This window comes from Ammospiza nelsoni, chromosome 22, assembly GCF_027579445.1.
Source record: "Ammospiza nelsoni isolate bAmmNel1 chromosome 22, bAmmNel1.pri, whole genome shotgun sequence".
NCBI lineage: Eukaryota > Metazoa > Chordata > Aves > Passeriformes > Passerellidae > Ammospiza > Ammospiza nelsoni.
In genome coordinates, this window is record NC_080654.1 from 5,560,894 (window position 1) to 5,587,036 (window position 26,143).

At 48.4% G+C, this 26,143-nt stretch overlaps 1 protein-coding gene across 3 annotated transcripts in view; it reads left to right on the forward strand.

The window, feature by feature from the left end:
* EIF4G3 (eukaryotic translation initiation factor 4 gamma 3) overlaps positions 1-26,143 on the forward strand; it is a 146,023-nt gene that overhangs the window by 110,714 nt on the left and 9,166 nt on the right. For all 3 annotated transcript variants that reach the window (XM_059487645.1, XM_059487646.1, XM_059487647.1), the window contains exons 14-29: positions 1,970-2,127; positions 3,220-3,345; positions 4,407-4,517; positions 8,160-8,330; positions 9,285-9,482; positions 10,293-10,439; positions 11,495-11,731; positions 13,753-13,857; positions 15,417-15,549; positions 16,621-16,715; positions 18,246-18,339; positions 18,921-19,038; positions 20,397-20,620; positions 21,702-21,817; positions 23,708-23,880; positions 25,892-26,017. In XM_059487645.1, the coding sequence (XP_059343628.1) occupies positions 1,970-2,127; positions 3,220-3,345; positions 4,407-4,517; positions 8,160-8,330; positions 9,285-9,482; positions 10,293-10,439; positions 11,495-11,731; positions 13,753-13,857; positions 15,417-15,549; positions 16,621-16,715; positions 18,246-18,339; positions 18,921-19,038; positions 20,397-20,620; positions 21,702-21,817; positions 23,708-23,880; positions 25,892-26,017 (2,332 nt within the window). The remainder of the gene's footprint in view (positions 1-1,969; positions 2,128-3,219; positions 3,346-4,406; positions 4,518-8,159; positions 8,331-9,284; positions 9,483-10,292; positions 10,440-11,494; positions 11,732-13,752; positions 13,858-15,416; positions 15,550-16,620; positions 16,716-18,245; positions 18,340-18,920; positions 19,039-20,396; positions 20,621-21,701; positions 21,818-23,707; positions 23,881-25,891; positions 26,018-26,143) is intronic.

Here is a 26,143-nt window from a genome sequence, read left to right on the forward strand (position 1 = left end):
AACAAGAGGTGGTTAAATAAGAAATGAAAGTGCTCATTGGGTCCTAAATAGAAATGTAGATTTAATAAAGATTTAATTTCCTGGCTAAACTATTGCATGGATCTTTGGATTTCTACAAAAGTAAGGAAAAGAAAAAGTGTGGTTTTGGATCCAGGCACTGCCCAGCTCAGTCCCATTGATTAGGGTATAGGATATCTATAGAGCATTTTTGTTATTTATGAAGATTTTGTAATTTATAGACCTGAACCTCAATTAATCCACCTCATTTAGAGAGAACTTGAGACCAACTTCTCAGTTGCTCCCGATTTTTAAGCAATTTCTTATTTAAGTGAAGCTCCCTCCAAATAAAGTAGTCATTTTTTAGGAGCCCAGAAATTAAAGAGAATAATAATAATACGGAAGGACCTGGAGGACCTGGTGGACAAGGAGCACCACCATTAAGGGACTCCACTGCAGTGGTTATTTGTGCACCACTTTGTTCTGACAAAGACCTCAATTGCTTTGGTTTTATTAATTCAGCACAGTTATATTGTAAGGGGAAAACACAGAGGCCTCTTGATAGCTCATCACACTCAGGGTACCTGAGCAGTTCATTGGCCACTCCTGAAGTTAATCCATAATTCATCAGCTGGTGCAGTCAGAACAATCCCAGTTGTGTCCAGCTGTCCTTTCACTCAGCTGGAAGGGTTGGATGGGTCCCTGGAAAAGCATCATACATCAGACTTGTGCAACAGTCCTCAATTTCAGCTCTGCTCTTCTGAGAAAGGGGAATTTCTGCCTTTGGAGGAATTGTGTGTTTCATCTCTGTCTCTTCCTGCATGGGGGATCCTTCCTGTGATGCTGCCCAGCTGCTGTTCACATTCAAACAGCTCATTGAGAGCTTTCCAGGAGAAGGAAACTACACCTAAACTGCTTGTTGTTGTGGTGGAGCTTTTCCGTGGTAAATGACAGGTACAGTGGGCAGGCCAGGAATTGCAGCCAGGATCCAGCCAAGCCATTTCTGCACCCCTGGATCCTGAAGCTCTGTGGAGATAAAACTGCATTAAGAGCTAAAGTTTGCACTCACTTCTGTGTATTTTCATTCCCAGTTTTTAAAACCCATCATTGGAGTAAGTCCCTGCTCGTGGCCTCTGCAGGAGTGCAGATGGTGAGATCGCAGAGATCCAAAGCCAGGGCTCAGGGAATGAAAAAAAGGAATAATAAATACCTGAAGGGCTGATGAGTGCTGAGTAATGCAGTCTGGCATGAAGGAGCTCCAAAGGTAGCATCTCATACAGATGTTTTCCTTCAGATAAAACATGTTTTCTTCCCTAATTTCAAACAAACTGTGTGGCCAGTGCTGAAAATCCCATCTCCAGACCACCAGAGGCTGACTTACGTTGTGCTAAAGTGGCTGGAGGTTTATGCTGTGATTTGCACCAGGCAGGGTCCTCCACACCCAAAAAGCTCAATGTAAAACAGGTGGAAAGTTGTAGTTCCCAGATCATGGCCTGTGGTTGTGGCTTCTCCTGTTTCTGCTTGTTATTTCCAGCCAGGATTGTTCACAGTTCATGGTTTCACATTTTCAGAGGGTGTTTTTGTTCCATGCTCTGCTCTCCTTGACTTCATGTTTATGACTTCCTTTTACACCAGACAAACCCCTTTAACTTCTGCATTTTCACACAGAAAAAGGGAATTGTCCCCATTCTACCATATCCCACAGGAGAGCAGAAATCAAAGTTACATACATGGGTTAGAACTGGAATTAGTGCCCAGACCTGGGTGGAGTTGGACCTGGCTCTTGTTCATGTCCCTTTAATGTTTCACGTGTTGCCCTCCTCTCTCCCTTCAAAATGAAAATCAAATTAAATTGAATCAAATTAAATCCCAGGCTGGTGCAGCATCCTCATCCCTTTGGGTTTACCAGGACCACATCTGGGTGAGCAGGGGGTTTGTTTGCTGTGACTCTCAGGGATTTCTCTCCCTATAGAGCAGTGGAAGCCCCTGGACCCTGAGGGGAAGAAGCAATACGACCGGGAGTTCCTGCTGGACATCCAGTTCATGCCTGCCTGCATCCAGAAGCCCGAGGGGCTGCCTCCCATCAGCGACGTGGTGCTCGACAAGGTGAGAGGAGAGCCCATAAAACAGGTATGTGCAGGGTTTTGATATAAATAAAGATCCATAGTGCCTCATTCCTGATCCATTTCCATGCCAGGTTTTAGTGGGAAGTGGGAATAGTTGGTCTCATCTCAAAATTCTACATATAGAGGTGTTGGTGCCTGATGAATGTGCACAGATGATTAAAAACTGAAGCATTTTTGATAGTCTTTATCTAGATTAAGTTATACCAGGATGTTATTAAAATTTAAAATTACCCAGCCGTGAAGAGCTGAGGATCCAAGCAAGGCTGGATGGAGAGGCAGTGGCTTCTGTTAGATCAATTAATTGATCTATTAGATCAATTAAAAAGCAGAGAGAAGCTTTTGGGCAAACTGTTTTTGATCTGAAGCAGTTTCTTCACTATTTGTAAGCTGATCTAATAAAAGATCTTTAAGAACTCCATTCTGGGGCAGTTTTGGGATTTCTCTCCAGCTTCATCTCAGAGCTGGAGGTCTGGGCTTAGTGAAACACTTGGGATTTCTGAGTGCTGACACCAAGGCCTCGTTCTGCTCTCACAGAGAGCTGGAGAGTTCCTTGGCTTTGATGGAGCCACGACAGCCTCACTCTTGAGACTCAGGGATGTGGGTGTGCAGAAACGTTTCCGCTCTGGGTTTCATACCCAGGCAAATTGTAAAATGCAGCTTTATTGCCAAAATTATTTCATCTACGTTCTGCTTTCCCATGATTGTTTCTCACTGTTCTGTGTTTGGGCTTCCTGGGCTCAGTTGCCCATCTCTCATGTTGGCACAAAAGCCATTGCTTTGAGGGAAGGTGGCAGTTTCATGCTCCTGAACCAAGACAGGCCTGTGTTACTATGATTTTATCCTCCATAATCCTTTAAATATTTCTGAGCTCCACCTGTTTCCTCAATAGTCTCCTAAAGATATGTTTTAAATTAATATATTTTATGAATGAATGATGTTTTAAATTAAATACTTATTTTTAGCACGAGTGCGGATGCCTAAAACTTGAGCAGTTTGTTAATTTGGCTGTTAGGAATGACTGCCATGCTTTAGCAGATGCTGTGTGTGGATTGCATGGGCTGAGCATTCCTGTGTGTGTGCTCTGCTCATGGCACAGGTCAGTCAGCCCAAGCTGCCACTGAGGACTCTGGACCCCCGGATCCTGCCACGAGGCCCCGACTTCACACCAGCCTTTGCTGATTTTGGGAGGCAAGCCCCCGGGGGAAGAAACGTGTCTGGAAGTGTGAGTTTACCCCAACTTGCTCATTTCAAAACTGGCCCTAACACTGAAGTCCCTCCTCAGTGGGACTCATATTTGCTTTTGGGCCTCTTGCAATGCGCTGGTGGTTCTGGTTCTGTCGGGATGAATGCAGGGGTGATGTTTGCTTGGTGGACAAAATGTGGGGGAATTGGGAACGGTTGTGGATGTTTGTCACGAGGAGCTGTTGTTTGGGAAGGGTTTGTCTCCTTCCTGTTTCCCTGTGGGAGAGGTGGAAGCGTTTCCACACCAGGACCCGGCAGTTGCGTGCGCGGTCGTGCGTTCGTCGTACAACAGACCCGGCGTCAGCGTCACAACCCTGGGGGCTGTGCTGCAAAACACCCCCAGAGCAAAGAGATTTTACTAACAAACTAAATCCAGCCAGCACCTGTGTGTTCCTGCTTTCTCTGTGCTTCCACATGTTGCTTTGGTCACTTCATTCCTTGTTTTTCCACTTTTCTGCTGCTTTTCTTCCATTTTCCCTTCTTCTCCCTGTGTCTGGCTTTGTCCACCCTCTGAAATCCCCCTGTGAGTTCTTCACTCATGCCTCTGCCATGTCTTTTCCTGGGGCACAGGTGCCCCCAGTCAATGCTACTGGAGGAGGACACTGCCACCATTAGGGACAATCACTGATTTTCAGCTGTTGAGCTGCTTCTGCTGTGTCCATCTGGATGTGTCTAACGACACAGCCATCGTGGAGCTTTCAAATCTGCTGGTTCCAGAGGAGTTCCCCGAATCACCCCAACTTCCAAATGTGCAGATTTCCAGGAGTCAAACCCAGCGATTTTGGGTCAATGCAATAGCTCTGGTTTGGGAGCAGCCTCGTGGCCAGTGCCTCAGTTCGGGGGTGCACCCCTGTGTCCTGGAGTTGCCTGGGTGCCACAGTCTCTCTTGGAGCACCACCTGGTCTGCAGAACCCGGCGAGGTCGCGGTGTTTGCCGCGTTTGGGCCGCACTGCGGTGCCTCCCTCCTGTCCCATCAGCGCTGAGTGTCCCGAGCCCTGCGGCGCCCGCGTAACGCCGCTGTCGCTCTTTGTCTCTCCGCAGGCCTGCAAAGTGCAGAGCACCCCTGGATTGCCCTCCCTGGCTCGGTGCGGGCCCCCATCATGCCCTCTCTTGGTCTCGCCTCACCCACCATTGAGGAACCTGCCGATAGGGGTAAGCCAAATCCCCCCCTCTCCCCCCAGCCTTTGCACCTTTTTGTAGAGTTGCCTTTTTTCCCCAACACCCACCGTTGATAAAGAACAACTGGCAGAAAACTTTACAAAAAGGTGCAACCTTGTTTAAAAAAAAAACAAAACAAGACTTGCGTTGTACCCCTCTAGGCAGTCTTCAGTGGTGGGTGGGACATCACCAGCTGAGGGCATGCTGGGACGTTGGCCCGAGCGGGATCCGCGAGGGTCTGCACTTTGCAGACCTGTGGAAAGGGGGAGAAAAGGTAAGTCCCGCTTACCCCGTTCATTTGGAGCATTCAGCACGTAACATACATCTTACATTTGCGCCTTTGCAGAGCAGAGCCTCTCCTTGCTTTGTTCTGGAGGAGGGCTGGAAGGTGCCGTGGTTTAACCAGCCTGTCCTCGACACCGGCGGTTGTAGGATCAGAGGGTTCTGAGCCCAGCAGTGGCAGACGTTCCCTCTCGTGAGCATGGCCACCCCTGCGTGTGCTGCCTGTCCCCAGCCATCCCACCTCTGCACAGGCCATGCCATCAACCATCCATCCACTGCCTCTTCCTTGCCCAGTAACGTGGAGCAGCTCAGCGCTAACCGCTTCCGGCACGTTGAGCGTCTTTTGTTTCGCTTCTTTGGCTTTTGTCTTTGTTTCCCTCTTTTTGCTTGAACGTATTTTTTATGACTGTCTCTGCCACTAACCAGTGTTGTGTCAGACAGTGGGGTGGAGCTGCACAGGACAGGGTGCAGCTGGGAAGGCTCTGTGGTGTAGGCAGGGTTAGGTGAGCGTGGCAGGTGAGGAGATGCAAACTCAGAGATGTGGGGCTGGAGCAGACGGGTCCGTCCGTGCACAGGCTGCGTTGGCTTTGTCCTTCCTGAGAGGTGATGGAAACTGAAATCACCTCAGTTTCTGTTCCTGGGAGGAACAACCCCTCCCACCATGGAAGATCAATTTCACTGTCTGCATTCAAAGCCTCTTATAGAGAGAGAAGCACTTCCTTCATTCCTTGGATGGTTTCTAAAGTATTTCCATGACTTGCAGCCTGGGTGGGAGCACCAGGCCAGTCTGTGCTGCTGTGAGCCTTTGGCTCCTCTGCAGGAGTCTTGTACCTTTGTCTTCCTGCTTTCCTTCCCTGTGTCTTCCTCTGGAAAAGAGGTCATTCAGATTAATGCAGGAGCACCTGGTACTTGTCCCATGCTCCAGAACCATCATTATTTACAGGAAGCCAGGCCTGAGCTCAGGCACCTCTTGAAGTTGCTGTAGAAATCTGGAGCCAAAAACCCCAGACCCCTAGACCATTTCTCTTAAAAGTTAGATCCTTCTAATTTGTTATTACATCTTCAAAGGAAGCTTCTATTCACTGATTAAAAACCTAATCACACAGTTTGAACTGAGTTTATTCACAGATATTAAAAACATACCATATCAAAGAAAGTCGTCGTTGTGTTGATGCTTGAAAGGGCTCAAAGGCAGCTGGATGTGAGGAGGTGACAGGTGACACACTGGGGCTCTGTGCATCCCTCAGTTGTCCAAGGGAGTCACCTCCCTCAGGGGTGGGTGGGTGTTTGCTGCACAGGAACCTTTGCATGGACCCGTGCCCGAGGAAGCGCCGCCTCTGCGACTCCGTGCCCGTGTGTCACAGCCTGGAGTGTCTGGGGGGTTCTTCACACCAGAGCTGCCTCTGTGCAGGACATGGGGTGGCTGCAGGTCACCTCTCCTTGGCTTTGCCCCTGTTCTGGGGGGGATGAGCTCAAAGGTTTGGGGTTTCAGGGCACGCTGCAGCCTGGCTCTGATTCCAGAGCTGTCTGTGGGCAGGAGGTGTGTGCTGAGCTGTGGCACACGTGGCTGTGCCCAGTCAGTTTCTGTGGCACCATTGTCTGCTCCTTCAGCTGGAGGGAAGTCTCTTCTCTGCACGTGGGCAGCGTGGTCAGAGCCTGGGCAGCAGAGCTGTGTAACACCAGAGGTGCTGGGTGAAGGCAGGGCTGCTGCCAGGCCTTGCGGAGCCACACTGGTGTCACTCAGGGCTCAGGGTGGGACACAGGAGGGATCAGTGTCTGCTTTAGGAAGGTGTCTGACACACAGAAACTCCTGAAGGCTCCCTGTTCCACTGTTGACTCCTCAAGAGTGATCAGTGAGGAGTCAACAATGATCAGCTGGTGTGGTTGTGCAAGTGGTTGGACTTGATGATCTTGGAGCTCTTTTCCAAGATAAATGATTCTGTGATTACAGCATTTGTGGGCCTTGTGCCCTGTGCAGTTGGAATAATCTGCTGGGCTATTTCTGTGCATGGCAGGGGATGTGAACAGGGGTCTTTGTAAGCTGGGGGGAGCCCAGTGACACCCTGGCCCTTGGAGCCCTCTCCCAGGCACCATGGGAGCAGTCACTCCTCAGGGTGAGGTGTTGTCTTCTGACAACATCTTCCTCTGCTGCTGTTATCCCAAACCAGAGCTCCAGCCCTGCTGGTGATCCTGCTCATTTGCACACATTTACCTTGTCAAAGGCAAGTGGTTCAACTCCCTCCTGCCTTTGAGAAGAATTTTGCCTTTCAATAACTACAAATCCAGGTTTGTGGCTGATGTATGACATAAGAGGCACCAGCCAAGAGCTCTTTCCTCCTATTCACTGAGGCTCTTCAAGTAACTGCAGTGGCCTTTTTGATGCTTGTTGAATCCCTTTGTTGAACAAAGCAGTCTTTGAAATGGCCCGTCTTCCATGAGTGGCTGCTGAGCAGATTAATTACTGCTGTGGGAAGGACCAGGTTTGATAATGGAGTTTTGCTGCTTTAATTTGTACTTGAGGTTGACCATTTGTGATAAATGAGTACAGACCAGTGAAGGAGCATGGGGGAAGAGCAGCCTCCCAATAGCACCTGGTTCCTTTAGTCCTTAATCAGATGGTGGAGAGGAGGTTTGGGGGTGTCTTGTGCCCCACCACTTGTACATGTGGTGATAAACTCCCCAGCTGTGGCAGGTCTTGTGCCTGTTCAGGAGGAGCATCACAGTACACAGGATTGCAGAGGTGCTCAGGAAGTTCCAAAGCACCCTGATTCCCTTTCTTCTGTGAAACCACCCAGAGTTTGTCCCATATCTGTTAGGATCCATATTTTTCATGTGCAGGAGTTGCAGTGATACTCCTTCACTGTGTTTTATGTAATTCCCATCTCAAAATGGCTTTGTTGGAAGCAGTCCCCAGTAAAACAACATTTCTGGCAGAGCTGCCAGTTTCTCAATGTCTAAGTGCTTGGGATGGCATGAAATACACCTGTAAGGGCTGAATTCTTGCACTCCTTGCTGTGATGCCTCAGTAATGCAGTTTCTGATCCCAAAAGGCATTTTTGGCCAGTTGGGGTCAGTTCTGCCCCCTGTAGCAGCACCCAGAGCGCAGCTGGGTTATGTAGGTTGTGTAGGCAGGGTCAAACCCAATCTCTCTGCTGGGAGGAGCTGCCCAGAGGAATGTGTTGGGTGTCTCCATGTTCCCTGTGAGCAGCCTGGAGCAGTGCTGGGTCACAGGGACTCCTGGTGTCCCAGCAGGACGTGCTGGTGGTCAGCAGTGCCGTCAGTGGGTGTTGGTGCTTGCCCTGGATGTGTTACCCAGCCTCAAGTGGGATATAACAAGGAATGTTTTTGTCCTAGTTGTTGAATGTTGGACCGAGGAGATCTCAGCCTGGCCAGAGGAGGGAGCCCAGGAAGATCATCACTGTGTGTGTGAAGGAGGATGTGCACCTGAAGAAGGCAGAGAACGCCTGGAAGCCGAGCCTGAAGAGGGAAAACCAAACTGAGGACCCAGAAAATGTCAAAACCCAGGTGAGAGCATCAGCAGGTCTGAGGTGCATCAGCTGCCCCAGGTAATGGAAATTTGTCTTCCCTTTTGTATCAGACAGTGAAAAAGGGCAATGCATTCCAGTTGGAATCCCAGTTTTCCCCTATCTGATGGTATTTTTGTATGTTTATTCTTGTTTAAATGCCAATCCTGTATATTAAGCAGAGAACACCACACAAGCTCCTGTCTCTCTTGCAGGATTGCTTCCCTACTGCTGTTTTACTGGAATATTTCTGGCTCTGTTCTAAAGCAAAGAGCATTACATTCCCAGCACAGAACTTGGTTTTCATCTCCTTTTAGACCACATTTCTTCCCTGAATCCTCAGCAAGACCGAGGTTCCTCTGTGAAATCCCTCAGTTGGTCCTGCCCAGCCCAACAGTGCTGTCTGGAGCTGCCTCTGTCCTTCTCCCCCTCCTCTCCTCCACGGGGCACTTGCTCTTGGAGGAGGTGTTTGTCTGGTGGCCAAGCTTGTAATTTGTAGGACAAGTTGGAATGGTCTTGAAGGACACTGGAATTCTGTTCTTGGAGCTAATGGTGGCATTGTTGGCCTCATTATCATCCTGGATAGGGAAAAATAAATACCTTCAAGTGAATTATAGCAGAGGTTGGTTACCTCTGGCTGAAATAGACAGAGGCCACTCCCTGTTAATTTATATCTCATGGATTAAACTGATATAAAGAAGAGTATTTCTGAGAGGAAGGGATTTGTTGCACTTGACAAAAGCCCTTGGGTGTCCCCAGAACTCCTCCCTGTAGTCTTGGTCTTTGGTAGCCAAGTGAGGAGTGGGGTTGGGCTGTGCAGAAACCTGTGGTGTGTCACTCAGCTTCCCAGACATTCCTCCAGGGTGTCTCCATTCCCCTGTGGGAAGCATCCAGGCCCATTCCTGAGCTCCACCTGCACCAGCTGTGCTGAGCCTGCGGCGTTTGTGTCCCTCAGGAGCTGTTCCGCAAGGTACGAAGCATCTTGAACAAGCTGACACCCCAGATGTTCAACCAGCTGATGAAGCAGGTGACAGACCTGACGGTGGACACGGAGGAGAGGCTGAAGGGAGTCATTGACCTGGTCTTTGAGAAGGCCATCGACGAGCCCAGCTTCTCCGTGGCCTACGCCAACATGTGCCGCTGCCTGGTGACGGTAAGAGGGGACAGGATCTGCCCTGGTCTCAGGGGCAGCCACAGAAACTGCAGAGAGCAGAGTGGTAGCTCCTGAGTGTGAGTGGGAATAATTAATGTGGAGTTTTTTGTTGGCCAGGCCCAAGGGAGAGGGATTTGGAGCAGTTGTTGGGAGTTGAGGACTCCTTGCTCCACCTGGTTGCAAGATGAGTCTGGGAAGTTCATGGAATCCCAGAAGCATGGAACAGCATAGGCAGGAAAGGGAGCTTAGAGCTCTTCTCATTCCACCCCCTGCCATGGGCAGGGACAACTTCCACCATGCCAGGTTGATCCAAGCCTCATCCAACCTGGCCTTGGACACTTCTGGGGTGGGCAACCACAGCTGCTCTGGGCACCCTGTGCCAGGGCCTGCCCACCCTTCTGTGTCTGTCAGTTCCAAGGGAGCCCAGGATGAGCCAGGCTTTGCACAGATCATTCTCAGATGGTGAATTTGGGACAAAAGAGCCCCTTTTTCCCTCCTTCCCTAGTGAAGGAATATGGCTTAAGCCCCCAGCACAGAACAGGAGTGTTTTCAAGCAGAGGGTGTTTTTAAGGGATCATATGGATGGAAATGTAATTCATCCCCAGGCAGAGGTGGTGTCAGCCAAGTTTGGAGTGTGACTTTACATCTGCAATGTGAAACTCCACTGGAAATCCTGATGTGAGGCTTTACTTTCACAGCCTTGCAGAGCCGTGCAGCTCAACATGAAGAGCAAAATAAATTGTTATGGATGACCCCTCCTCTGTGGAGTTTATCCCTATTTTGCTGATGTTTTTTTCCTTCTCACTCCAGCTGAAAGTGCCCATGGCAGACAAACCTGGGAGCACAGTAAATTTCCGTAAGTTGCTGTTAAATCGCTGCCAGAAGGAATTTGAAAAGGACAAGGCTGACGATGATGTCTTTGAAAAGAAGCAGAAAGAACTCGAAGCTGCCACTACTGTAAGTGGTGTTTTTCTCCCTAAGTTCTCAGAGCTCCCTCAGAAAATTATTTCCTTTTGAAACAGCAGTTGGTTTGGGGGGATTTTGGAGTTGAGACTTTCATTCTGTCACTTTGTCTGAGCATAATAAAAAATACTTGCCTTGATAGTGGGTTTATGTCACAGACATTTTTAGGAAAAATCCTTTCCTTAGGATTTTTCCTCCTGAGAAGCTGAGAGGCCTCAGGAACAAAATGTAAACATTGATTATCTGCTGCTGTGGAATGCAACAGGTGCATCTGTGATTGGCCCATGTTGGTTGTTTCTAGTTAATGGCCAATCACAGTCAGCTGGCTCAGACTCTCTGTCCGAGACACAAGCCTTTGTTATGATTCCTTCTTTTTCTATTCTTAGCTAGCCTTGTGATGAAATCCTTTCTTCTATTCTTTTAGTATAGTTTTAATGTAATATATATCATAAAATATTAAATCAAGCCTTCTGAAACGGAGTCAGATCCTCATCTCTTCCCTCAACCTGAGACCCCTGTGAACACCGTCACAGGTTTATCCCAGCATCTTTCTGGGCTTTAGGAGTAAAAGAGAGAACAGTGTCTATGAAAGCAGAAGGGAGGGGAGGGAGGAGGTGACCACTTGTGCTTAACTGCAAAGTTCTTCAACAAAAATTCATTAAGGTTTTAGCCTAATGGAACTTGAGACAGAAGGCTGAAGCCCTCCCTCATCCCTGTACAAGGAAACCAGGAGATAATTGTCATTTAGCCTTCCTCCATATGAGAATTATGCCCAGAAGCTGCTGAACATCCCCACCACCAAACCTGTGGCTGCTCCCAAGCTTGAGTCCAACATAAATCCATATATAATCTACCTTTGTAATAAAAGTGACCAAGGGATGAGAGTTTTTAAAATATCTCATAATACCAAATATATGTGACTGCTACTCAGTCAGCTTCCTCTTTTTTGTGTTAATTTCATATGAAGGTCCTCTTCATAAAACTGGATCTTTCACAGAGTTCTGTGCACTGGGAATGTGGTTTTGCAGAGCTGTTTTCCTGTTTTGCAGCCAGAGGAGAAGACACGGCTCCACGACGAGCTGGAGGAGGCCAAGGACAAAGCCCGGCGGAGATCCATCGGGAACATCAAATTCATTGGTGAACTCTTCAAGCTGAAGATGCTGACTGAGGCCATCATGCACGACTGCGTGGTGAAGCTGCTGAAGAACCACGACGAGGAGTCCCTCGAGTGCCTTTGCCGCCTGCTCACGACCATTGGCAAGGACCTGGACTTTGAGAAGGCAAAGGTGGGGCAGGAATGGCAGCGAGGGATGAGGTTCTCTGGGAGAGCAGAGCTGGAAAAATGGGTGTGGAGTGTTTTTGTTTGAAGATTTGTTTTTTTCTTCAGGAATTTCCATATGGCATGAGGAAATCATCCCCTCCTCTGTGGATGTTTCGTCATGACCTGGCCTCGCTCCCTGCTCTGTCATAGATTCTGTATCATTTTCAGCTGTGCTCTCCAGTTGTTATTTCCAAAGATTTTATCCAAACACACAGCCCAGAAATGCTCAACGTTTCCTTTTTCCAAGTTGAATGTCCCTCTTCCTTTGTAGCTCCCAAAACATTATTTCCAGGTCAAGGTTTATGTATGAAATGTGTTGTTCAGGTTAAATCTGCAACACCCTCATTAACCAGTCCAAACCCCACCTGAGCCTTGGGGGTGCCTGTGTTTTGTGTCATCCTTGTCTCCAGATGTGCTGGGATGTGGCAGCTGTTCTGCATCCTCCTTCTCCCTTTTCCAGCAAATATATCTGCAGCACAGAGCACTCCAAGAGCTTCTCTTGGCACAGACACTCTGCTGCTCCTTCACAAAAACCAGCCTTGGGATGAATAACTCGAGGCTTTTGCCAGGAATCAGTGGGACTGGGCTCTGGAAACAAACAGAGCTAATTGTGTTCAGCTGCCCCGGGCAGGGAGTTCCCTCTGCACTCAGCATCTCAGGGATTGCAGCAGATCAGTCCTGAGCCTCAGGGGAAGGAATTTCCCAGGCTGTTCTGTGAGCAGTGACCAAACCAGCAGGGTTTATCAGCAGTCCCTGTGCTGTGAGTGAGATTCAGTTTCTCTGTGTGCTTTGGGAGGAAAACCAGGTCTGACTTCCAGGCTGGATGAGGCCTGGATGCTGTTTTGGATTTTTGGAGCACTCTAAAAGCAACATTTTGGTGCTCTGCTGGTTCTGCCCCCTCAAGCTGGGGCATGGCAGGGCAAGGGAGCAATTCCAGAGGTCTCTGTCCTGCCCTTGGGATTGGTTATTTCTGTCAGTACTGACAGAATCCTTCTTAATGGGGTAGACATTTTATTATGTGTTTTTATTGAAGCTGAGCTGTTAGTCATAGTTTTAATTAAAACTTCTAAACAAAGTCCATTGGAAATATCCCCATCATGCCTAACTTTGGAAATAACAACCGGAAGTTTCCAAGGCAAGGCCAGACACAAATTTTAATGGATTTTTTCTTGTTTCTTTAACTACAAGAACAAGGATTTAGCTGGTTTTCAGTGAAGAGAGTTGGAAACATGGTAGAAAACTGCTCTTAAACTCTTGTTTGAAACAACCAGAAGGCTTAATTTAAGAAAAAGCCTTTTTAGAGCTTGGTGAGCCAAATTTAGACCTAACAGGAGCTTCTCTGCTGATCCCAATTCATGTCTTAGTGTGAACCTATTGGGCTTCCACCACATCACAGTTTTCTGGATGAGGAGTTTGTGGGGTTTTTCCCCCAGCCAAGCCCATTAAACTGTTCTTGCAGAGAGACCCAGAGCTGCTGCTCAGTCTGGCCTGGCTCAGCTCAGGGAATAAACCATGGAATGATGTGTCTTAGGCTGGTTTTGTACCCATTTTGTTTCCTGAGCCAGTTTTTCTTGGGCTGAGGTGAGCACACAGCTGATTTGGATCTTCCAAATTTGAGATATTTGATTGATATATCAATCTGGAAGCTCAGATTGAGATATATTTTTAATCGATATAATGTTTATGATGTACGTGCAGAGGGTGTAGATGGTTTGTGTAATTAAAAACCCAGAGAAAATGTAATTAAAAACCCAGAGAAGTGTGTGCCTGCAGAATTGTGCCTCATCTCCTGCAGGTGCTGCCCTGTGCACCCTCAAATCCACCCTGGAGGAGTGTACAGGACCCAGCACTCACCTCTCTGGGGAGCAGCCCTGATGTTTCCAGCACAGAAATCCCAGAGTGCAGAACCTGCTGGGTGCCTCTCCAGGGAATGTTTTCATTTTCCTCCACAACTGATGGTGCTGCTGATGTTTTTTTCTTGTCTAGCCCCGCATGGACCAGTATTTTAATCAGATGGAGAAGATTGTGAAAGAAAGGAAAACTTCCTCAAGGATTCGGTTCATGCTTCAGGATGTAATAGACCTAAGGCTGGTAGGTGCCAGCTCCAGTGAGTAGAAGTGTGAAATCATGGGTGGCTGGTCTGGCTTGGAAGGAACCTCAAGGATCATCTCATTCCACTCCCTGCCATGGCAAGGACACTTCCACTGCCCCAGCCCTGTCCAGCCTGGCCTTGGGCACTGCCAGGGATCCAGGGGCAGCCACAGCTGCTCTGGGCACCCTGTGCCAGGGCCTGCCCATCCTCACAGGGAACAATTCCTAATTCTCAAAATCCCATCTGACCCTACCCTCTTGCAGTGGGAAGCCATTCCCTGTGTCCCCAGCCCCTCTCCAGCTCTCCTGGAGCCCCTTTAGGCCCTGGAAGGGCTCTGAGCTCTCCCTGGGGCCCTCTGTCCTGCAGCTCCCATGCTGTCTGTCATGTTCCCTTCCACATCCAGGCTGGATAAGCTCTCATGCAAGAGCAGGGATTCACAGCTCCAGTGGGGTGTTAGGGGGAGATCTGTTCCCTTCTCCCCCAGGTCTGGCTGTCCAAAGCCAGATGTCTCCATGTTGTCCTGGTGCCATGGTCAGCACACCTGGGGTGCTGGGGGTCCCCACACTGTGCAGGTGAAGATGTGACCATGGGTGGAACAAACCTTCCCAGCAGCTGTAATTCCCCTCCAGGGGAGCTGGTCTGGGTTGTGTGGAGGCTGAAGTGACCATCTTGGCTGCAGGTAGAGGTAATTACCCCAAGAGCTGCAGCAAGGGACAGTGTGGTCATTCCAGGGCTGGAGGGGTCTGGGCACTTCATGGCTGAAAAGACACATCAAGCAAGGAAAGTGTTTTTGAAGTGACAGCTGCTCCTCTCTGCAGGACCCCTGTGTCAGCCATCACCATTCCTGGAGTGCAGAGCACTGTCTCCACTTAAAATCAGTCACTTCTTTTTTTTTATTTTCATTTCTTCCCTCCAGCTTGGAGGAGAGGCTCCCACAAAGACTTATCAGTCATAAACAGAGAGTGATAGCTCTTCTCTTTCCTCTGAGCCTTGAAAGAGAAGCTGGGAATGTGCAGGCTGGGGATTAATGAATTCAGTCAGGTCTTGGCTGCAGTCCCTGTACCTGAGTGCAAGGGTCTGCTCTGGGGTGCTGGGATAACCATGTCCATAATGTGTCCATAACCATGTCCATAACCATGTCCATAATGTGTCCATAACCATGTCCATAACCATGTCCATCATGTGTCCATAACCATGTCCATAGTGTGTCCATAACCATGTCCTGTGTCCATAATCCAATTCCATATCCATGTCCATAACATGCCCATAACCATGTCCATAACCATATCCAAAACCATGTCCAAAACCATGTCCATAATGTGTCCATCATGTGTCCATACCCATGTCCATAATGTGTCCATAACCATGTCCATGTGTGCATAACCATGCCCATAACCATGTCCATAATGTGTCCCAGCTCCACAGGGTTTTCTCCAGCCCTCTAAGGCATGACAAGGGTGGGAGGATGAGGCCTTGTTCCCAATATTCAGACTCCCCATGTTTGATGCTCCTCTGGAAGTTTCCCTGAGCACATTTGGTTTTTTTGTTTCTTCCCCAGTGCAACTGGGTGTCACGGAGGGCAGACCAGGGCCCCAAGACCATCGAGCAGATCCATAAAGAAGCCAAGATTGAGGAGCAGGAAGAACAGAGGAAGGTGCAACAACTCATGACCAAAGACAAGAGGAGACCAGGTAAAGTAAAAGCCAAGTTGGCTGCTCATTTCACATTCAGTGCCCTTAGAGGGAATCCACATAAAAGGAAAAAAAATTGTGAGGTTTTTTTGCTATGTGTAATGAGCAAAGGAAATTGGGGCCTGGTATGTCAGAGGCTGGAAAAGGAGCAGATCTGCCATGGAGTGGCTGTGGGGATTTTCAGGGGCAAATCTCATGGGTGACAATAACCAACCACAGGCCAACAGTGCTTACACATTCCATTCCACAAACCATGTTGGATTTTGTGACAGGCTGCCAGAAATCTGTTCTAACAAGTTATTATATAGAAGTCAGATTTGCCATCCATTCTCATGCACTGCAGAGTCTCATTCCAAGAGAAAAACATCTCATTTCAAGAGAAAAAAAATCTCATTTCAAGAGAAAAACATCTCATTTCAGGAGTAACCATGTTGTCTTCAGTTGTTAAAGCCATGAGGTGCTGACTCTGTATGAGGGAATGTCTTGGTGTCACCTTAAACTGCTCCTGGCCCTCAGGGCACTGTCTGAAGATGAAGCTGAAGTGACTGGGAAAATGAAGAGTGGGACAGAGCAGGGCAAGGAGAGAGTAATTATAGGGATTCTTTAGGGATTGGGAAATTCTCTAAGGATTGTCAAATAAAAGTGCTTTGAAAACAGGATGGAAAAAAAATCCATGTAGACTTTAATTATCCTAAAAGTGACACCAGGAGAAGGTGAGGGACCTGGGAGTGCCTGAGGGGCTCTGTGTCAGACCAGCCAAGCGCTGCAGGAATTGTGGGGTGAGTGAGGCTCTGGTCAGGGGAAGCTCTCACCTCACCTGCTCCTGTGAGCTCCTGAATGCAGAGAAATCCTGCCAGGAGCCATCCCTTCCAAAAACAGCCCCTGGAGGAGCGAGAGCTGTTCTGTGCAGGCTGGGGTGTGAGGGCACAGGCAGGCAGGGGGAGGGAGGCTCCCAAGCAGGACCCAGCAATGGGCTGGGCTGGGCTGGGCTGGGCTGACCTGACCTGACCTGGCTGAGCTGATCTGAGCTGGGCTGAGCTGAGCCAAACATGGCTCTGTTTGTCCCCTCAGGTGTCCCACGGGTCGACGAAGGCGGCTGGAACACTGTGCAGGGGGCAAAGAACAGCAGAGTGCTGGACCCCACCAAGTTCCTTAAAATCACCAAGGTAGGTGCCAGCACAGCCTCCTTCAGGGCAATAAAACATCTATTAGTCCAGGAAGAACCAGGATGGTGTGTGCAGGTCAAAACTGAAATCTTCAGAGTTAATACTGGGTGTAAATCAAGCTGCATTTTCTTCTGGATGTTCCTGTTTTGTCCTGAGGGAAAGGAGTGTGCAGACCTTCTTTCTCAGGTTCACAGTGTCCTTTTGAGCTCCAGAAGCTCTCACAATCAAAAAATCTGCATTTTATTCAGTGATGAAAATGTGAGCCAAGGTATTGTGTGACAGCAGCACAGCCCCCATGTTCCACAGGTCTCAAACACATCCCCTGGGGGTCTCAAACACCTGCTGGAAATCCTTGGCTGCCCCAAGTTCTTGAGACCCTTATCTGATGCTGCTCCTCAGTAAAACAGGGAGGCCACATCCATTTTAATGTGTCACAAACAGCAGCACTCCAGACTTAGGGTGCTCCAGTAGAATGGAGAGAGCTGTGTCTGCTTTAGAGGTTTCTCAACTTTGTGGCATGGTTGCATCCCCCAGTATGTGATAAACTCTCATGGTCATCCTCCAGATTAATATCCTCCTGTTATTTCTCCATTAAACTGGTGAATTTGGGACAATTTTCCAGGCTGCAGGTTGGGCAAGTTGGAGATTTCTCCTTTGTTGAAGTTCAGAACAGCTCTGGGTTATTTTGCCAAGGAGGAGTCTGGCCTTTGCATAAATCATTGACTCCTAAATATTCCCTTGTCCCACTTAATGTCACTTGCCCTGGATTTTTACACTCAGTGCCTGGATTCTTGGAGAGCTGTACAGCAGGACCTGGACAGACTGCAGCCCCTCTGCAAATCCAATCTGTTTGTTCCTTCTGAATGTCATAAAAAAACTTCCAAAACTTCATTAGCAGGAGAGGTTCAGCCTCCTTCTGCCTGGGCTTACAGCTTACCTGGGAAAAGCCCTCCTCCTCTGCTCCATACAAATGGAGCTGGTTCCACAGCAGCTGCTTTGGAATGAGACAGGAGCTCCCCTGAGATCTGCGAGGTCACAACCTCCTTGTCAATAAACTCTCCCACTGAACATTGTAAAATCAATATTCTCTTCTTGCCAGACGCCACTTCCTCCAAGTTCTGCCACCTGTTGTCATCCTTTGCCCTCTGGATTGTTTGGTGTCCTGCAGATCCCCCCCAAAGCCATGACTGGAGAGTTGATGGACAGTGAATCTGGCTTACACATCACAGACAAACTGAACAGCTTTCAGATAGGGATATACTGAGCTTTTCCACCTTCCTGAGCTTCAGAATTCCCAACAAAAAGAAGCTCCTGCTCACTGTGAATGTCCCTCATTGACATTTGGAAGAGACTCTTTGTGATGCCCTTTGTTGTTTGTGTTCCCTGTCTTGGGCCACAGTTTAGTCTTCCAGAAATATGTGAAGTGTATTTTGCTGTTCACAAGACTGGGATTATTGCCAAGAAATCTCCCATTTATCATTACCCTGTAGGATTTGCCCTTGTAACTGTACCTCTTGGTGTGTTCTACAGCCCACAATAGATGAGAAGATTCAGCTCGTGCCTAAAGCCCAGTTGGGCAGCTGGGGGAAGGGCAGCAGTGGTGGAGCCAAGGCAAGCGAGATGGGTAAGTGAGGATGGACCCTCACCCTGGGTTTGCTGCTAAAGAGCAGCTTTGGGTGGGATTCACAGAGCACCTTTGGGTGGGGTTCACAGAGCACCTTTGGGTGGGGTTCACAGAGATTCACAGAGCACCTTTGGGTGGGGTTCACAGAGTCATGGAGTGTCCTGAGCTGGAAAGGACCCACAGGGATCAAACCCAACCCCTGGCCCTGCACAGACACCCCAACAATCCCAGCCTGTTCTGGAGCTCTGGCAGGGCTGGGACCATTCCCTGGGCAGCCTGGGCAGTGCCAGCACCCTCTGGGGAAGAGCCTTTGCTGATCTCCAACCCAAACCCCCCTGGGCCAGCCCCAGCCCTTCCCTGGCTCCTGTCCCTGCTCACAGGCAGGGATCAGAGCTGTCCCCAGTGAGGGCTCCCCTCTGTCCCCTCTGTGTGACCTCCTGGCAGGAAGGGTTGAGGTGGGGCAGGCCCAGCCTTTCCCTGCAGTTCTGTCCCTGTGGCTGGGCTGAGCTGCTCTGTGGTGCTGAGCTCTCAGCAGCTCCTGACCTTGTTGCTCTGCTCTGTGTTGTCTCCACCATCTCCAGACTCCTTGCGACCAAGTGCCACAAGTCTGAACAGATTTTCTGCCCTGCAGCCTCCAGTGTCCCCAGTATCTGCCTCATCTGCATCTTCAGAACTAGAATCTCGCAGGGCCTTAACGAGGTGAGTGTCACTCCATCACTCCTCATGCTGCCTTTTGCACCAGCACTCAGAAAAAAGAGAATTCCTTGCTTTTCCAGGAATGGCTGGGTCCTTTTCCCACTCTGAGTTAGCTTCCAACATGCCTGTATTTTATAATATCATAGGAGAGAGAGGTGGAATGAATTTTTAAAACCATTTTGATTAATGTTTTAGTTTCCGGTTCACCCTTCAGCCAAGGGTGGTTGTGTTTAACATTTTAAAAACTCTTCAGATAAAATGTAGTAATAAATAGGTTGGATTTAATGGCTGTGAATTCAGCCAGGTCAGTAGGTTTATTTATCCAGATAAACACACCTAAAACCTGGCAGAAATGCAGCATTAAACCATGTCTGACCCTTCCCAGCAGCTGTGACCTGCCCATGCTCCCACATCCAACAAAAAACTCCAGAGCCTCTCTGTCGCTCCAGTTCCTTCAGGGCTGCAGCCACTCCAGCGTGGAGCATGAAACATGTATTAACCCTCAATAATTTATTAACTCTAGACGTGGTTTATAAATGTACAGTTCATTTAAAATGTCACTGGGTCTTCCTTTCAGTGCACACAAGCTGCTGAAGTGTTTTCCTGGGTTGTGCCTCCAATGTTTTCCCTCCTATTTCAAGTAAAGCTCAGGCTTATTCCATTATGGTTTCAATTTGCCCATCTTACTCATTAACACAGTAATTAATAGGACAGATAATTGTCACCTGTTACTGGGAGCCTTCACTCTTTGGGAGGTATTTTTTAATTTATGGGTAAAAAATACAACTCTCATGGAATCACAAAATGTTTTGGGGTGGAGAGAGTTGAGAGATCACCCATTCCCACCCCCTGCCATGGCAGGGACACCTTCCAGTGTCCCAGGGCACTCCCAGCCCTGCCCAGCCTGGCCTTGGGCACTGCCAGGGATCCAGGGGCAGCCCCTGCTGCTCTGGGCACCTGTGCCAGGGCCTGCCCACCCTGCCAGGGAGGAATTCCTTTGTTGCATCTAATTTAAAGCTCCCACACCATTTCAAAGGGAAACAGAGTCCATGTGTTATAAAATTCACTATTCCATTATAAAACGGGTGCTGTAGAGGTGTGCTTTTCCATATATTCTCTAGGAAGCATTGGCTGTTCCTGTCCACTCTGGGTATTTGTGTTTGTGCATCTCTGAAATTGAGTTCATTTTGGTTGTGGATACAGCTGTAAGAAACAGAGCCAACAATCCAGCAGTCCTGCAAATTCTCTGTAAGAAACAGAGCCAGCAATCCTGCAGGGCTTGGGGGGTGTTTTTCCCTGCAGTGAAGCCCTGGAGTCCCTCTCCTCACCCCTGAGCTGCGTTTTGTGTTTTTGTTTGGCAGTCGTGGGAGCACGGGCAGGGAGAAGAATGACAAAGCTCTGCCACCCTCCCTGGCCCGGCCCAACACCTTCCTGAGGGGCAGCAGCAGCAAGGAGCTGCTGCTGGACAACCAGGCCCAGGAGGAGCAGCGCAGGGAGATGCTGGAGACGGTGAAGCAGCTGACAGGAGCCATGGAGATGGACAGGAACAGCACCGAGGCCGAGAGGAACAAAGCCAAGGAACCTGGTGAGGGCTCCTCTGGATGTGTGGATGGCACAAGGAGAACCTGTCAGGAGCAGGGACAGGTGTCTGTCTGTGCAGGGCAGTGACAGATGCACCTCCCAGAGCTGGGTGACCCAGCTGAGCCAGGCAGGCCTGGGCCTCACCCCTCTCTGCAGCTCCTCTGTGGGATCCAGCAGGGCTGAGAGGCTGCAGGTGCCAGCACAGCACCACCCATGGCATTGACTGCCCTGTTTGATCCTGTCACTGTCCCCAAATCAGTGTCAGTTCTTCAGGAATGCCATATCTGCCCTTTTCAAGGATTCCCCAGGGCAGGGATTTGGGTCAGACGGTGCACAGCAGCTTTTTAGCACCTTGTTGTTGCCAGCCCTCCTTCCAGCCAGCCCTGGTGCAGCAGGAGGGTGGCACCCACCAGGGTGACCTGTCTGTCACCTTGTCAGCCCTGCAGCTCCTGCTTTTCCCTCCTGCCAGCCTGGGCTGCTCTGTTAGTTGGAAAATGTGACACTTAAGGGGACAGAACCTTTACAGTAAGGACAACACTCAGCTCCTTCCCTGGGAAACATCTGGAAACTGCTGCAGTGAGGGAAACACCTCAACTGCCACAGCACAGGCTTGTCCTGAAGCTTTGGGATGTTCTAGACAGTCCGTGGGGTTTTGGGATGTGTTTGGGAGATTGCCTTGAGCTGCTGCCCATCTCAGTCAGCACATTTTAACTTTGCTGCAGCAGCTCCCATTTAATTATTTAATGTTCATGCAGAGCTTTGAAGGTGTTTGACCTGTGCCACTGCCAGCTGTGATCCTGCAAGGTCAACTTACAGAAATATTGGGAGTTCATATGAGGGGAAAGTAGCCAGGAAAGAATCCCAGAATCCCAGAATGGTTTGAGTTGGAAGGAACCTTAAAGCTCATCCAGTTCCTGTGGGCAGGGACACCTTTCATCTGTCCCAGGTTGCTCCAAGCCCCATCAAAGAACCTGAGGATGGGACAGGGGACACACCTGCCCTAGGGACTTCAGTTCTCAGAATGACATCTCTGAAATGCTGATTTTCCTTTTCCAAACATTTTTTTGTTGTTGTATTTCCACCAGCCAAGCCAGAAGTTCCCCCAGCTCCAGTGCAGGAAAAGCCTTCACTATCAGAAGAGGAAATAGAGAGAAAATGCAAATCTATCATTGATGAGTTCTTGCATATTAATGATTTTAAGGTAAGCAAGATGAAAACCTCACTTAACAGACATCTCTGAGGGGCTGCAGTGGTTTCTGTCCAGGATGTGTCTCTGTGAGCACCCAGCCCACAGACAGAACCCAGCAGCAGCTCCAGGGGCACTTTCAGGACACTTGTCTGTCTCCCAAGCTTGTTTTGTGCCCTCCTGGAAATAGGAAGAACAGCCCAGGCTGTGTGTTTTAAGTAGCAGGATGGATGTGTATCTGTCATGAATCACTGAGCAGCTCCATAATACCAGCAATTTTGGAAGCAGAAAAGCTAGTGGGAAAATAAACAGAGGTTTTCATTTAGTTATCAAAGCATGTGCTGTTCTGATCTGGAGGCAGATAAAGCAATACTAAATATTGAACAAACCACTCCAGAGGATTTTTAATAAACATTGGAAATTACTGAGCAGCTGTCATCACTTCCTAGTTAAAAGGTTGAAATTTTGTTTCCCTTGTAAATGGGGTTGTTAGCTCGTCCAGGGAGTTTGCAGGAAGTGTTACATTGGCTGCAAGGCTGCTTCATTTGATCTTTCACTGAAATAAATTTTAAAACCTGCCAAGTTTGAAATGGCAGCCCTTGGGAGTTGCTGGTTTGGCACCTTAAAAGCAGAGTTGCTGCTTCCATTTCATTGAACTTCCAATTAATAACTGGAAAGAGGAATATTCTCATGATGGATTGTTCGGAGTTCATATCTAGTTAATGGGATTAATTATTAAATACTTGGTTTGGAGAGGAAGAACCTTGCTCTGATTGGCAGTGAGCTGGCCTGGGACCCAGGGGCTGGTGAGCCAAGGAGTCTCTGCTCTTTTCCTGCTTATGATGGACTCCAAAGGCTGCCCTGACTGCCTGTGATGAAGGGGCCTCTTCAGGTCCCTGTTTACAAATGCAGCAATTTGGGTATTTCTGTATTTCTGTGGCCTGCTGGAGGTGGAGCTGAATTGCATTAGGCAGGGCAGGGCTGGTTCAAAGTCCATGGAATCAAAGCAGTTTGTTTGCATCAGGAATTAGTTGGTACTGGGGGATTCTTGGTGCCCTCAGGTGCAGCAAAGCTCTGACTGCTTAAGGAAGCAGGAAGGCCACTGAGATCTCTGGGCTGGACCCAGAAGGTCACTGGAAGGTCCTTGTGATGGTAATGGAGATTTTTGATGTGGGACTTTGAGAGCTGCTCTCAAAGTCTCTGAGTGTTTCTTTGTCTAGGTTGCAAAATGCTCAAGTCAGAAAGTGGGAGCTTTAGAAAGGGGAAATCTTCTCCAAGTGCTCCCCAGCTATTTTCTGCTCCTCGATGGGCTGTGGGTTTGTAACACAGGCATTTGTGCCTGGTCAGGTCAGTAACAAATCTGGTCTGATACCTTTTTTTTGACTTGATATTTGATATAGTAATCAGTGTTTTGGTGGCATCCAGAAGATAACTCCTGCCATCCAAGCAGCCCTGGAATGTGATTTGTTAGCTGAGTGGTATAAATTCCATTATTGCTATTACTGTTGTTTTTGTTACTATTATGTGATGAAGTTCCACAGCCTAATTCAGTGAGGCTGTGGAACCTCAGTGAATTAGGAACCACTTTGCCTGGCAGCCTCACTAAATCCTCATTTCACCAAAAATCCCTGGTGTTACAGTAGGAAATTCTCTTGTGCCACGTGTTTGCTGCTGTTCAGAGGAGGGTGTGTGTGCTGCTTTCAGAGGAGGGTGTGTTTGCTGCTGTTCAGAGGAGGGTGGTTTGCTCCTTTCAGAGGAGGGTGTGTGTGCTGCTTTCAGAGGAAGGTGGTTTGCTGCTTTCAGAGGAGGGTGGTTTGCTGCTTTCAGAGGAGGGTGGTTTGCTGCTTTCAGAGGAGGGTGGTTTGCTGCTTTCAGAGGAGGGTGACTCTGTGTGTTGTTCCACAGGAGGCCATGCAGTGTGTGGAGGAGCTCAGTGCCCAGAGCCTGCTGCCGGTGTTCGTGCGTGTGGGCGTGGAGTCCACGCTGGAGCGGAGCCAGATCACCAGGGATCACATGGGCCAGTTGTTACATCAGCTGGTGCACTCAGGAAAGCTGAGCAAGCAGGAGTTCTTCAAGGGGTTGGTATTCTGCTCAGAGAATCCACAGATTCTTTTCTGCAGTGTTTCTTGCAAATGGATGCTGTGCTGCAGAGAAATCTCCCACCTTGTTTTGGTACCCTGCCCTCTCCACACGTTCTTATGGAAGGACTGTGTCATTTGGGTGTATTTATAAGGAATATTATTGCTGTAATATATTTTAAAGGGTTTCAGATGCCTTAGTGAACATAAATATGTTCATATTTACATCAGCTTGCATTTTGAAGCAGATCTGTAGGTGTCTGTTTAAATGTGTGTGCTCAGATCCCTGTTTGTGCTGCATTTCTCCCTGTTTGACTTTTGCAAATCCCTGAGACTAAGTGGAACAGGAGGAAATCAGAATCCTTCACACAACAGGCACTGTCCCACTGGGAAGAAGGCTTCACCCACACCCTGCCATTTCCAGGACAGCTGAGCTGGAGGGCTGAGCCCTCGAGGGGCTGAGGAGGAGAACACACAGCAGAGGGGTTGGACCTGCCAAGAGAGACCCAAGTTTCGGCTGCTGGCTCATTTCAGCTCCCTGAGATTTGTGTTCCCAGCCTGCTGTCCAGTCCTAAAACAATCCCTGCTCCCATGGAGGTCCCTGGTGGCTCTCAGTCCTCACTGGAGTACAGAACAGGAGGGATAAAACAGGAATAAAACACAAATGCAGCAGTGAAGGAGTAGATGAAATATTCTGAGTTGCTGAAGAACAGTTGGCTCTGTCTGGCTTTAATCTGAGTCCCTGTCATTGTGGTACCACTGATCATTCCAACAGGAAACTCCCTGCACTTTTGTCTGCCCCTGAACTTCATCCAGTTCACAGGAAAGGTTTTGGCAGCCTGAGTTCAAAATCATATGGAACTGCTGAAAAAAATCTAAATCCACAGGAAATACTCTGTGTCCTCACAGCACTGATGGTCAGAGGGACTCGTTTGAGGTGATACACACCCAAAATTTATTCTGATGAAAGTTGTTCCTGAGCTTCCTGGAGTTTGGATAAGTGGATCTTGATGAAATATTGGGATCTGTGCTCTGAATGTGACATAAACAATGTGAAACAGCTCCTGAAGATGATGGAAAGGGCAAGTGGTGTTCAGAGGGTTTGAGGAGAACACCAGAAACCACCTCACTGCTGACACAGGAGAAGTGACCATGTAATGAGGGATCACAGGGTGAACACTGGTCCCACCCTGTGGCTGGGGAGATGCACAACAGGAAAATAATTTCTGCCAGAAAGGCTGGAGGAGCAGCAGAGGTTGCAAAGAATAAAGCAAAGGAAATGGTTCCTGGTTTGAAACATAAGAAAAAAATGTGGATTTATAGTCACTAAACAGGACACTGGGCTTCTCAAGGTTTTCAAGGAAAAACAAACCATGATAGAAACTGGCAGGAGAGCAGAAAAATTGCCATCTCCCAGGCATGGGAAGTGAAGCCACCTGCAAGGGTTTCATGGGAAAGAAGAGTTTTGAGCCATTCTGGAAAGTGTATCACTGGGGAGCAGCCCTATAATTCCTGCTGCAGATAGAAACTGCTGAACTGAGCTCTGACAGACATTTCACTGCTTACCTTACATTTGGAATTCTGTTAGGATTCACCCCCTTCTCTAAATATTTAGATGTTTTTAAGGTTTTATTTACTTCATAGTTTATATATACAGATAAGAAAGCTTTTTAGTTTTATAGATGTTACTGTTTAGCAAGTGATTTGGTACTGGATATAAGAATTATTATAACAGGAGTTTTCCTGGGTGTATCTGTTGGATCTACCAAAGGTGGTGTCTTTTCCACATATTCTCCTTGTTACTGCATGGAGAAATTCAGTCTTGGCAGTTTGGAAGTACCAAAGGCATAAAATGTCAACAGGTTTTTTGTTATCTTTGTGATTCTCCTCCCTCCTCTCTCTCTTCACTCCTCTTATGTTAAAAAATATTTTTAAAGCACAGATTTCTTTGATGGAAATGTCTCCAATTAAATTTGATTTAACACTTGATGTTTTTTTCCTCTTTCTGAAGTTTCTCTGAGACCCTGGAGATGGCAGATGACATGGCCATAGATATACCCCATATCTGGCTGTACCTGGCTGAGTTGGTGACCCCCATGTTAAAAGAAGGAGGAATCTCTATGAGAGAACTTATACAGTAAGTGATGCTTTCCCAGCTGTGCCTGTAGTGATTTCTCTGTATGATTTCCATCAGTGGTGGAGGATGAGCAGTGCTGGAGGCTCAGGAGAGCTGTTGCACATCCTTGGGGGCCCACACCAGCCT